This window comes from Dermacentor andersoni, chromosome 11 (genome assembly GCF_023375885.2).
Source record: "Dermacentor andersoni chromosome 11, qqDerAnde1_hic_scaffold, whole genome shotgun sequence".
NCBI lineage: Eukaryota > Metazoa > Arthropoda > Arachnida > Ixodida > Ixodidae > Dermacentor > Dermacentor andersoni.
This window is the reverse complement of record NC_092824.1, coordinates 45,110,321-45,123,239: the sequence shown is the minus strand read 5'-3', so window position 1 is coordinate 45,123,239 and position 12,919 is coordinate 45,110,321. Positions and strand designations below refer to the sequence as shown.

The 12,919-nt window shown below is 44.6% G+C and overlaps 1 protein-coding gene across 1 annotated transcript in view; it reads left to right on the top strand.

The window, feature by feature from the left end:
* The first annotated feature begins 1,182 nt into the window (after positions 1-1,182).
* The window catches only part of LOC129381710 (ATP-binding cassette sub-family A member 17-like), a 28,058-nt gene continuing 16,321 nt past the window's right edge, over positions 1,183-12,919 (top strand). The window contains exons 1-2 of the mRNA XM_055064777.1: positions 1,183-1,752; positions 12,109-12,322. Coding sequence (XP_054920752.1) covers positions 1,709-1,752; positions 12,109-12,322 — 258 coding nt within the window. The 5' untranslated portion in view covers positions 1,183-1,708. The remainder of the gene's footprint in view (positions 1,753-12,108; positions 12,323-12,919) is intronic.

Sequence of the window (12,919 nt, the reverse complement as noted above, 5' to 3'; positions counted from 1 at the left end):
GCTTTTCAATTAGGATAGAGAAATTTTCAAATTTTCGCACGCTCCTAATTAGTACTCAATGCCTTCCTGTCTGCTTTAAAATAAATGGGCGGACAAATCACCGGGCCACGTGGGACTACCCCAGGTTAACTGAATAGTGACGGCCACATCCCAGCTCAATATACGTGGGGGGTGGTAGCATACTATCAGGGTAACCAGCACAGCTATTTACGCATAGATGAATTCAATAGAGCCTGTTTACATAGTCAAACAAATTGAGTGTTCATCGTAGCGTTCAACGCAATATATGAACGTAGCTTTCGACGTAAGAAATACATCGGGTTTCTGTGTTTGTATGTTGTATTGAAGGTTACTTTGAATTACACAAGCCAAGCGTGTTATTTTATATTGAAGCTGATTATGCGGACCCTGTGCCATCGTTGTCAGACTTCGCTAAAATTCCGAAGATGGTGCAATGCCGGGTTAACCCACCCTTGCAAGAATAACATCACTCGTAGAGCCACAAAAAAAATCGCTTATAAAGCGTGATCACCACGCGAAGCAGGCACAATACAAAATGACGTGATGTAATGGCGCAAAAAAAGGTTTACGCTATACACTGCTTGCTAAATTTTACTTATATGGTGTAACACTCGGTGGGACTAACACAGCTTCGCTCTTCGACCATCTTCACGGTATGGAAGGGTCGGTTTCTTTTGTTACGCTGATTTCGATACTTAAAAGTTCATATTTAAGGGCACTATAACACAAAGCTCATAGCAGCGTTTTCGATATGCTCGAGCGAGATTCCCGTCGCGCATACTTCAGCAAACCACCTAGCATATATTAACTATAATTTAAGTATTTTACTCAATTCACTCTCCGTGATCAGAAACAATGCTGAAAATTTTTGTTCAGTTCTTGTTGATGATGTTAGGACTTCCTTGGGGTAAGGAGGTAAAAGGAAATATGCAATTGCTTTAGCATGGTTTGAAAACGGTATGGAAATCTGTGTAAAAGCTTTCTGTTCGGATGAAACAACTTTGCCAGCGCCGTTCGTTGTTACTGACGCTTCGATTTGTTTTGAAATTGCCTCTTTTAATAAATTCGATAATGCGTGATTGCCACATAGCGCTATTGTCTATCAATTGATTTGTAAAACGAAGATTCGGTCACTCAAGAGACCATAGTAGTGAAGCGGTCGTAGAGTGCTTTAGTGTTATTCACCAAACTTTACTATTTCTGGCTGTGATTTAGTACATACAGTTTTACATGACTGCTACGTATGGCGTACTTATTTCACTGAGGCCAAGCTTAGTTAAGGCCACGCCCACCTCTTCCCTAGCCTGCGGTGTGTAGGCATCCCGTCTGGACATAAAAATGAGCTGGTATGACGACTCATAACAGTGTCCCGTCGCCAACTCAGTCTCTCTGGTTTATTTTTTTTTTTTTTCGGAGGGGGGGGGGGGTGCGTTTTCTTGGTTAACTGCTGCCGCGATAGGTTCCACACTATTTAAAGCCCCTCTCGCAATCAGCAACCTCCGCAAACGTTGCTCTGCTGACGTCCGTGACCACTTTCTTCCCCTCCCCCACTTCCAGCGGGGGCAACCGCCGAAAGTTGTCCATCGCTGCCGCTCTGCTGGGAGTGCAGCCGTTCGTGTTTCTGGACGAGCCGTACGCGGGGGTGGACGTCGTGTCGCGGAACAAGATCTTCCGAGCCGTCGCAGAGATGAAGAAACGCTTGCAGACGACCTTCGTGCTCACGTCGCACAAGTGAGTGCTGCCAACATGCAGCAGAAGTCGTCAGACAACGAATCGAGCGAGCAGAAACGGGAGACTCGATTTGTTAGTCACAACGAAACGCAGCCAGTCCAGAATTAAGTCCAAGTATGAGCATAGAGGAAACCGACGATTATTTTCTAACCCTTTCTTGTCTAGTTTTTCCTGCAGCAATCCTAATGTTCTGCTGTAGATATCTGATCGACATCCAGAAAACAGAATATTTAACACAGCCTTAGCGGGGGGCATCGCTAACCGGACGACAGACGTTAGATAACCAACTCGCCCAGCTTACTCTGGTAATTCAGAAAAAGGAAACCCTTTTTATATATCTGAGCGGCAACACTGATAATTACATAATTTGTCGACTTTCTGAAGGAGATGAATGTCGCTTTCACAAATTTACGTGCGACAGATCAAGCTGGGATCAAGCCTCTGTGTTTAATATTGTAGCCTGCAACCTAAGGCATATAAGCTGCCTTAGGTGGCCCAAAAATGTTCTTCAAATACTGTGTCGCCATATTTTGCATCATTACGACAAGCAATCAAGAGCTACGAAGGCCCATATGCTCTTTACAACACACTGAGTTTCTGTGAGTTCATGAGAAAAAGCTTGGAATCATTGTTAAAAACGCGAGTGGCATTGTTTCCTTTACATTTTTCTGACTCTCTCCGTTCAGGTGTGCGTAGCAATATGTTCTATTCATTGAAAAATATTTTACCGCGAAGGGTTGTTGCAAATGTACAAAAACTGCAGCGGTAAATTATTTAAAGGAGGGTAAAATACGAAATACCTATTGTAGGATCTGATTCCACATTCTCACCATGGCGCGAGCAATGCTCTACCAATTAGGCTACCGTGACCGCTCTTTCATGGTCCAATTTCTCGGATGTTTTATTGCGACAGCAATTTTATGGAAACTCAAGGCGCATATGGGCCGTCGTCATCGCCGTAATGTTCCGTATAAAGTCCAAGGATGATGACATCGCCGTCGGCGCGCCGTTTCCTACATGTGAGCGTGAAAGCGTGCGATGGTGAGCCGATGACAGCGCCTGAATCTCGCGCATGCAAGGGAGGAAACCGGGGCCCAAACGGGACATCTTCCATCGCACTCTCTGTAACTATAGGGCTTTTACACAGTGAACAGTTTCGTTGCGATTGCGCTGTAAAGCACGACGTTCGCTTACTACTTTGTCACGAAAGTTATGTCACGCCAATACGCTCACTCATTTCATAACCGGGATGTACTAGGCCCGTACCTTGAAAAAGAAGGGGAAAGCATGCAAAATGAATGCCGATTGTTTTGGGGGGACAGTTGACATAAGCCGCGAAATGGCGGCTAATTTTGTTCGAGCAATCCTTTCCACTTGAAGCAACACGTCAAAGGTGACCTTGGGCTTAGTTAAACATGCTACCTGCGCTAGCGCCGAGACTTGGGGGAACTGGTGGAAGTTCGTGTTTGACAAGCAGCAGGTGGGTAATGGACAAGCACGAAGAAGAGCTGATCGCAGACATTTCAAAGCTTTTCTTCGAAAACGACACGAATATGTATGAACATGCACATGCGCAGCGGAGACCAGCGGGATGCAAGAATAGTCATATCAGAATAAATACACGCGTTAAAAATCGAAGCAAAACGAAGCAGGAAACGAACAAAAGGGGGAAAAACGGTTTATACGATCGCCGAATAAAGTCAAAGGTGGAAATCTCTTTTTTTAGGAACCAGCATTCTTTCTTAGTAAAGCCAACAGATTACTTGCAAACAGATTTTGGTCCTTCTTCAGTGTTAAGTACATAATTCAGTGCCATGAGTTGTCAATTAGGTTACGTGCGCTAGATCCGATGGAACGCAAATACCTGGCACTGCCGCCAAAAACTCTACACGCTCATGCCTGGTTAAGTACTGCGCTGGTAGCATGTTTCACGAATCTTGCAGCCGGCTAGTGCGTTTAGCGGCATTAGTAATCTTAGGCTTGGCAATTTGTCAAATAAACTCTAGCCGCCTCTCGAAGTGGCAATAGTCCCCCTTGCAGGAGAGCCGCATGTGAATCGGTGGTAACGTTGTCCAGTTTTAGAGCAAAGCTTTACAGCTGCTCTACAGCTGCTTTTAGAGCAGCTTTACAGCTGCTACACCGCCACGTAGGGAGGAACTCTGCGAGGGCAGACTGTATCAATTTAGGTTTTATATACGGTATGTCACGTTTCTGCTGTTTCTGAAAAATAGTCTCCATCGAAATTTGTCAAGCGGACAAAAGACTACCGGCATGCCTGCGGAAAGCCCCATCGAATAACCATAGCGTCTAGGCAAAACTACGGAAGTGGTAGTGGTCCCACTTAGTGCTGCAAGCACTTCTGTGCCCGCCACAACAGCTTTGGGGCTCCGGCGTTGCTTGAGGTCGTGATTTGCACCCCTATGGCGGAAGCCGCATTTCGACGGGGGGGGGGGGGGGGGGGAATACAAAACCGCTCGTGCACTTAGATATGGGATCAAGTTAAAGAAACAGGAGTCCATCATTATAACTTGCCTCATCATTCGATTGGCGTTTTGGCACGTACAGCCTTGTAAGTCATCTTAAGTTTAACACTTCTGCAACGTTTCGATGTTTCCTGCGAAGCAATGATATTGCTCAACCCTTCTCAACGATTACGAAATATGGTGCACAACAATACCTCAAGCCGACACGAGTCCATGTGTGTTCTATGTTTTACGACGACAAACAGCAGGAGTGGCCGCAGGGTAACGTTGAGCATCAACTTACTTCTGACGTATGGGACTAAACGTTGAAAAAATTACATATTCACTGTCCACATCGCAGCTAAGTTATCGGCAGTCAAAGCAAAGCGCACAGAAAGCTTCGCTTACATCGATTTCCACAGTACGTAAAATCAGCATAATTTTTCCTGAAGTACAAGCTATTCGGCAAGAATACAGCACGAAGCAGCTACGGTCACGAAAGTACGGGGTAGAGCTCCAAAAAAAAGGGTTTGCTTTGAAAGTTTAGCCAAGTCGAACTCAATCCAGAGAAGTGGAAGGTTGAGAGGCACGCTGCAGTTGAACGATTCGCTGCTCAGAAACAGGAATCATCAAAACCTGGTACGTGGATTTGAGCAATGAGGATCATGTGTCAGAATATTTGACAAATGCCGAGTGCGTGTCAGTCTCCTTCACCGACATTGATGTGACAGGGCGACTGTCAGGTTTAAGAGGAAGCTTTAGCTCGGGCCCAACTCCGACGCGGCTTATTCAAATACATGTAAAAACGCAAAAACGTTTTTATGAGATAACCCCTGGACCGATTTTGATGAAATTTGTTGCATTTGAAAGAGAAAGTTAAATTCTAGTGACTGTTGGAAGCGGAATTTCGATTTATGGCTTGAATGTTCTTAAAACAATTTTCAAATATTTCACCGTTTGAAAAACATAGGAGCACGAAGTTTACAAATTCATAGCTCTGCATCAAGAACTGATACCGCGGTTCTGTAAACGGCATCCATTAGGTCATTCAAAGCGGACAAATGCAATATGTCATTTTACATCTTACGTGAATTTGTTACGTTAGTTACAACGGTTTTGCAAAAGTTGTATTTACCTATGATCAAATTTTTTATGTTCATGTGCAGCATATAAATTTTGTCCGCTTTAGATGTACTATTATATGCAATTCACAGAATTGTATTATCATATTTAGTGGTTGAGTTACAGAGTTGTAAACTTGATAGTTTCGTTTTTTGAAAATATTCAGTTTTTGACAATTTTTATTAAAAAATTGACAACCTAACTCAAAAATTCAAAACCAACAGTCACTATATTTTAAGTTTTTCTTTTAAATGCAGCAAACCCCATCAAATTTGGTGCAGTGGCAGCCGAGAAAAACGAATTCTCTAGGAGCACCCGAGCTAAAGCTTCCTCTTAACACGTGTTGTGTTAGGAAAGCCAACGGTAATATTAAGCGGCCGCAACTTGAAGCAATTGCGCAATGAAAATTTTTAGCGCAGCTCGTAGGCGCCCGTTCCTGCGGCGAGCTTCGGCGTCCGTCGTAACTATAGTGAACGAGCACAGCGAATGACAACAGCCCGAACGCGCAGCGCAGCGGTAGATGCAAGACGTCTCTAACGAAATGAGCGCGAGGAAAAGGCTGCAGGGGAACCCTGAGGCGGAAAGCGGAGGAGGAGGGAATGGCGAAAGCGTGAGAAAAAAAACTGTGGTGCTCCGCAAGTCGGGCTCTGCGGCGACGATGGGAACGAGGTGGCGCCAGAGTAGCGCGCACCTTCTGTTCACCAATGACGCCACCGATACCGTATATGGAAACAAAGCGCGGCATGAGAGAAAGTCTGTCTGCGGCGGCTGTTGTGAATGGCACAAACCCACGCGCTGCCTCTCCCGATCTCTGAAATAGCAAGGCAGTCGCGCCACACTTCGCTCCGTTCGCAGCGTGCAGCACGATACAGATTGCCCGCGCCAGCCAATATGCCTCGAAAAGAAAACACGCATAGAGCTACACCCGAATTTCCCAATATGGAGAATCTTAATCGTGGGTGAATTTTTTCATTACAAGGTTGGGCAAGTTTCAGCCAGCTCGTAGTTGTTCTAGCAGCATGATGGAGGAAAAAAACCAAGTTATGGGGTCTCCCGTGCCAGAACCACGATCTGATTATGATGCACGTGGTAGTGGGGAAATGCGGAAATTCGGGCTACCTGGGGTTCTATAACATGCACCTAAATTTGAACAGCAATTTTAAGTACTGTTGAAATTCGCCCGCAATATATCGTGCATTAGCCGCGTTCATGGCCGCATGCGTACGCGAGACCCCAAAACCACGATATTAAAACCATTGAGAAATACTATGCAGTGTCACGGGCCGCCATCAGGAAAACCCGTATACCGCGGATAATTCAAGCATGTTTTCAGGCATATAAAATATAGGAAGTGGGCTTACACTGACTGTACTGACATGCCTTACGCTGACTTTCAAGTGAGAACCACCTTTCCTCCCCCCCCAAAAAATTAAATGTATTCCGCGGATAATTCAAGGATGATTTCAGGCAAGTAGGAAAGTCTGGGTGGGAGTTCTCCGAGATAAGGCGGCCTGACAGCCTGCAGGGTTATCTGATTGAGCTAGCTTAGATGCTCGTTTCCCATAGTCAGTTCAAATCCCTGCGTGGATTTTTTTCGTTTTTTTTTTCCTCAAGATGGGAAACTTGAATTCACCTCCCCAGTACGCTACCTCTCCAGGCCAGGAGTGACGCCTGGCAACGGCAAAAACGTCCAGAGCAAGTGGGTCTATTCTAACCCATGGGCAACGAAATTAGGAAGAGCCACTAAGCTTCAACACGACAGCCCCTCACCTGAACAAGAGTTGGCCTCCCTGGTTCAGTATTCGCCCATTCCTTCCCGAATGACTCATTTGATTACCTAATGGCCCTCAGTAAGCAGCTGCCGAGCACCTGACCAAGGCGGTGGTAAAACCTGTAACTTAGCGGAGGGTGCTAAGAATCTCTGGACGTGGACAGGCCGCCAACAGAAACTGGCCCTTGCAACGTTTAACACCCGAACCCCCTCGAGGGAAGCTAGGCAAGTGGCAAGCGGCAAGTGGCAAGAGGTCTCTTTGAGGAACTATCGACATATCATTGGCTTTAGGGAGGCTAGAGGAACTGGTGAGGCTTATACAATGGTGACAAATGGCTATGTCCTCTGGTATATAAGACTACCGCATAAAAAACAGTTCGAAGTAGGATTTCTAATCCATAAGGACACAGCGGGCAACATTGACGAATCTACAGCTATGATGAGAGGCTAGCAGTAGTCGTAATAAAGCTGAATAGGATGCATAGAGGAAAGGTAGTACAAACCTAGGCTCTAACCTCCAGTCATGGTTATGAAGAAAAAGAACACTTCTATATACATTTTGAATTAGCTATGCGAAAAGTGAAAATTCAGTACGCTGTAGTAATGGGCGACTTCAGTGCAAGAGTGGGGAAAAGGCAAGATGGTGAACAAACAGTTCCCAACTACGGCGTGGGTTCTAGGAACATTCGAGGAGAGATGTTGGTAGAATTCGGGGAAATTAATAAGCTGCGAATAATGAACACATTCTACTGGAAGCGTTGGAATAAAAAGTAGACCTGGAAAAGCCCCAATGGTGAAACAAGAAATAAAACTGATTTCATACTTGCTGTCGGTCCCAACATATTACAGGATGTGGAACTGTAGCATAGGGTAAAGTGCACTGATCATAGGTTAGTAAGGGCTAGGATTCACTTCAATTTGAAGAAAAAAAGAGTAAAATTCTTCAAGAAGAAACAAGTCAGCCTAGACGCAGAAAAGGTAAAAGCAGACCAATTCAGTTTGACACGTACAAACAAATCTTCGTCTTAGAACAGAGAGATGAAGATGACATGGAGCCAACGAATGAAACTGCAACTAGGCTGGCTTCAGAAGGAGCAATTGAGTGGGAGGCAAGGAACCAATCCAACGAGTAGGTAAGCACTCCCACGAATCAAAGGACCTTATAAAGAAACGACAAACAATTAAAGTGTCCAGCTCAAGAGGTCAGATTGAATTCGTGGAACTGTCAAAACTAATCAGCAAGGAAAAAGTAAGGGATACTACAAATTATAACTTTACAAAGACTGACCAAGCAGTAAAAAATGGACACAGCCTCAAAACAGTGACAAGGAAACTAGGCATCGGGCAAACCAAGATGTATGCGCTGAAAGATAGGCAAGGCAATATCATAACCAATCACGAAGATATAGCAAACGCAGCAGAATGTCATACTGACCTGTATACTACCCAAAGCAGCCACAATCCTTCCATTCGAAGTAGTATTGAACAGGTTACATAGGCTCCTTCTATAACTAGCGCTGAAGTTAGAAGGGACCCGCAAGACATGGAACGGCAAAAAGCAGCAGGAGAACATCAAAGCCAGTCGACTTAATCAAAGATGGTGAAGACGTAATGCTTAAAATCTAGTGGCCCTTTATGTGAACTGTTCATCGACTCCAAGTGTCCCAGAGAACTGGAAGAATGCCAACATTATACTAATCCACAAAAAGGGAGACGTTAAAGAATTAAAAATTCATAGGCCCATTAGAAAACTTCCAATATTATATGCAACATTCACCAAGATAATCTCCAATAGAATAAGGGCAGCACTGGACTTTAGCCAACCAAGGGAACCGACAGGTTTCAGGAGGAGATGCATCAGAATGGATCACATCCGTGTCATCAATCAAGAATTTAAGAAATCAGCAGAACACAATCAGCCTTTCATTTGGCTTTCATAGATTACGACAGGGATTTGATTCACTCGAGGTACCAGCAGTCATAGAGGCATCACGTAATCAAGGAGTACAGGATGCGTATGCAAATATCTCGGAAAGTACCTACAGAGATTCGACAGCTACCTCAATTCTCCACAATGAAAGTAGGACTATACCTATAAAGAAAGGGGTCAGACAAGGAGACACGATCACTTCAATGCTATTCACTGCTTATTGGAAGAAGTATTCGAGCTGTTTAACCGAGAAGGCTTAGGAGTTACGATGAACGGCGAATATATGTCAGCAACTATTGAGTTGCAGATGACATTCTCCTGTTCAGCAACACTGGGGGCGAGTTACAGCAAATGATTGAAGACCTTACCAGAGAGAGTATAAGGTGAAGTTGAAGACTATTATGCAAAGAAACAACAGTTCACGATCGCGGGTCAGCCTTTAGAGTCGGTGAAGGAGTAGGTTTTTCTATGTCAAATAATTACAGGGGACCGTGATCATGAGAAGGAAATTTACAGAAGAATAAGATTGGTTGGAGTGCATTCGGCAGAAATAGTCACATACTATATGGACGCTTACCATTATCATTAAAAAGAAAAGTGTACAATCACTGCGTATTACCAGTGCTAACATATGGGGCGGAAACTTGGAGACTGACAAAGAAGTTCGAAAACATGTTAAGGATTGCGCAAAGAGCGATGGAACGAAGAAAATTAGGCAGAACGTTAAGAGACAGGAGGAGAGCGGTGTGGATCAGATAGCCGATATTCTAATTGACATTAAGAGAAAAAAATGGAGCTGGGCAGGTCATGTAATGCGCAAGTTAGATAACCGTTGGACCATTAGGGTTACAGAATGGGTAACAAGAGAATGGAAGGGCAGTCGAGAACGGCAGCAGACTAGGCGAGGCGACGAAATTACGAAATTCGTGGGCGCTAGCTGCATTTGATTGGCGCTGGAAAGGCGTAAATGGAGATCGCAGGGAGAGGCCTTCGTCCTGCAGTGGACATAAAATGTGCTGATGATGATGATGATGAAGAAGCTCCAGGTTATTATACCCTGTTTGTTCACCTGAGACGCTCCAACAGATTCAGTACAGCGTACAAAATTCACACATCCATTCGGGGGGTGCCGAGTTAGGTGTTTTTAAACTTCGAGCTCCTGCTACTTCAAAAGTTACCAATTTTCCTAGATTTAGCGTAAAAAAGTGAGTATACATATATATATATATATATATATATATATATATATATATATATATATATATGTGTGTGTGTGTGTGTGTGTGTGTGTGTGTGTGTGTGTGTCTGCGTGTGAGTGTGTGTGTGTGTGTGTGTGGGGGTGTGTGTGCGGGTGTGTGTTTTCAAAAACACAACAGGAAATTGCAGACTCGTTTTTTGGGACGTTGTTTCTGTAGTTCTATTGTATGTGGTGTGACGTCCTGTAGTCGAAGGTTCCGTAGTTCAATATTTAATTACAAGTTGACAGAGACCTCTTTAAGTCTATGTAAATTTGTTAGTACAGAAAAGAAAAATTAAAGTTCTCCCCCGCGAATTCGAACTTCTTACTTCACGATCCCGAGCCCAGCACCCTACCACTGCACCACGCCGAACATGTCCCTACGTGTACATTTTCGCTATGTCAACAGTGAGAATCTCTGTCTGCGTTCGTGTTTACATTTGCAATTTAAGAGCCAAGATGCGCTTTAACTCCACCACCTCAGCTTACGCACCTCTAGAAGAGCAAAAGTGTTGTTACCCTAGACAGGTACATCGTGGAGTGCTAGAACATCGATTTTGCTGTGCGATATCCATAATAAATAAGAAATTCATAAATAGACAACGGCGACCAGCGACACTGTTAGGGTTGTTACTGCTAATTTCGACAGTTGTCTCTCGCTCTTTACACTTTTGAGCGCGCATATATTTCCTGTGTTCAACGCAAAATAGCTACATAAATATTCTCAGATGAGTGTTCATTCTAACAGCATACTGACTTCTCACGGTAGCACTGTACCAGAATAATGAGAACCAAGCGAGACAGCTTATCACGCAACTTTGTGGAACGACCAAAAACTTCTTTTTCCCTTTGCAAAAGCTTATGCAGTATTTCTGGCAAATTAACTAATGTGTCTGTGTAACGGCACGTGTAAGTCCACGGGCCTGTGGCCACATCTTACGAAATAAAATAAAACGGATACGCAGCCATTCCCGCAGATGGTGCGATTTTGATCAGAGACCGATTTTGAGGAGGCCGGTAGGGCGTTCCTGGTGCCTCGTCGTCAGGGCACAATTATAACAATTGGCCACGTCGACTTTAATACCGGTGTCGGTGTTATCAGCATTGCCGGCTTCAGAGAAGCACGCTTGAATACCGCGCAAGAGAAAAGTACAGTGTACACCACCGACGTGAAACTGACATACGATTTCGAAGCGTCGTGACAGAAAGCGCTTCTGTCGCGACATCAAAAGTTATGTCGCTGGGACAGAAAGTGGCACATTTCTAACGCCACGACAGAAAATGTGTGGTCCCGACAGAGAGTTCCTATTGAGACGTCAGAATTTCTGTTGCGGCGGAAAGTTGTTGTTGCTGCGACTTCATAACCTCTTGTTGTCGCGACAGAACGTTTCTGTTGCGAATTCAGAACTCTTAGTCCTCGCGCCAGAATTTTTTTGTTGCGACATCAGAGTTTCTGTCGTAACGTCACAAGTGTCTGTCGCAACTACGGAAATGTCAGGAACTTCTTTTGTACAACAGACATTTTTGTAGTCGCGAGGGAATTCCTGTTGTCTTTGTCTTTTTCAACGGGGTGCATATATATATATATATATATATATATATATATATATATATATATATACTCTGCCGTCTATAGTTACCAAAATAAATCTTTCTCTCTGAAATGCAACACGTTATTCCACTTGGTGAAGTGGTTTGCTCGCGAGATCACTTCCGCGTTCTACGTTAACTTGAATAGGAAAGTCGCAGTTAACATTGAGCTAAATCGTCTTTTATTTGTAAAATCCACGTTTCTTCTAATACCGTGCTCCGCACGAATCTCAACGCCATGCAGCATGGAGGAATGCGAGTTTTCTTGCGACCGACTCACCATCATGGTCGACGGCCAAATGATGTGCCTGGGCACGCTGCAACACCTGCGCGAGAAGTTCGGTCAGGGCTACCGAGTCGAGTTCTTCCTCGAACCGACTGTCGCTGTTGACGAAGTCAAGCTCAAGCAAGCTGTGCACAAACTGTTTCCCGGCATTCAACTCAAGGACGCCCAGAAGGTACACAGGTTATAATAATGCGTTAGCATTCTGGGGGTACCTCATGTACTTTTGAGGGCTATGTGTCAATCTGTCTATATTCAGGTCCATGCAGCTAAATATGTCTATGTTTCTATTTAACCGGTTTCCCGTCTACCAGGGTCACTGGGAAGTCAATGGCGGAATGTGTAGCGCATCTGTTTGTTGTGGTATGGAGACAACGTTCGAATGCAAAGACCAGGCCAAATTGCGTCACTGAGTAGGTGGCAACATGTGTACCGCTCATAAACGAACCTCTTTCATGGCCCCATAAGTCACTACGGACGCGCGATTGGGAAGGTACCGCTTTTCCAAGAAAACCTCTGACGTGTACTTGGAGTACTGCGTATGTGCCATCCGGTCGGTGCTGGTCTCCAATGAACGTCTTTGACCGCAACTTATGTACCTGGGTAAGCGCCACTGGCGATGTGCTCGCTACAATAACGAAACAGGTCCTTTAAGTTTGTCCTATGCTACGTGTAATTGAAACCCTGTCAGAAGAGCTCCTCGAGGAGAGCAACGCGACACGTTAGCAGGCTGCGCCCCTAATGCGCTTCGTATGTGCCGCTCTTCAAAGAA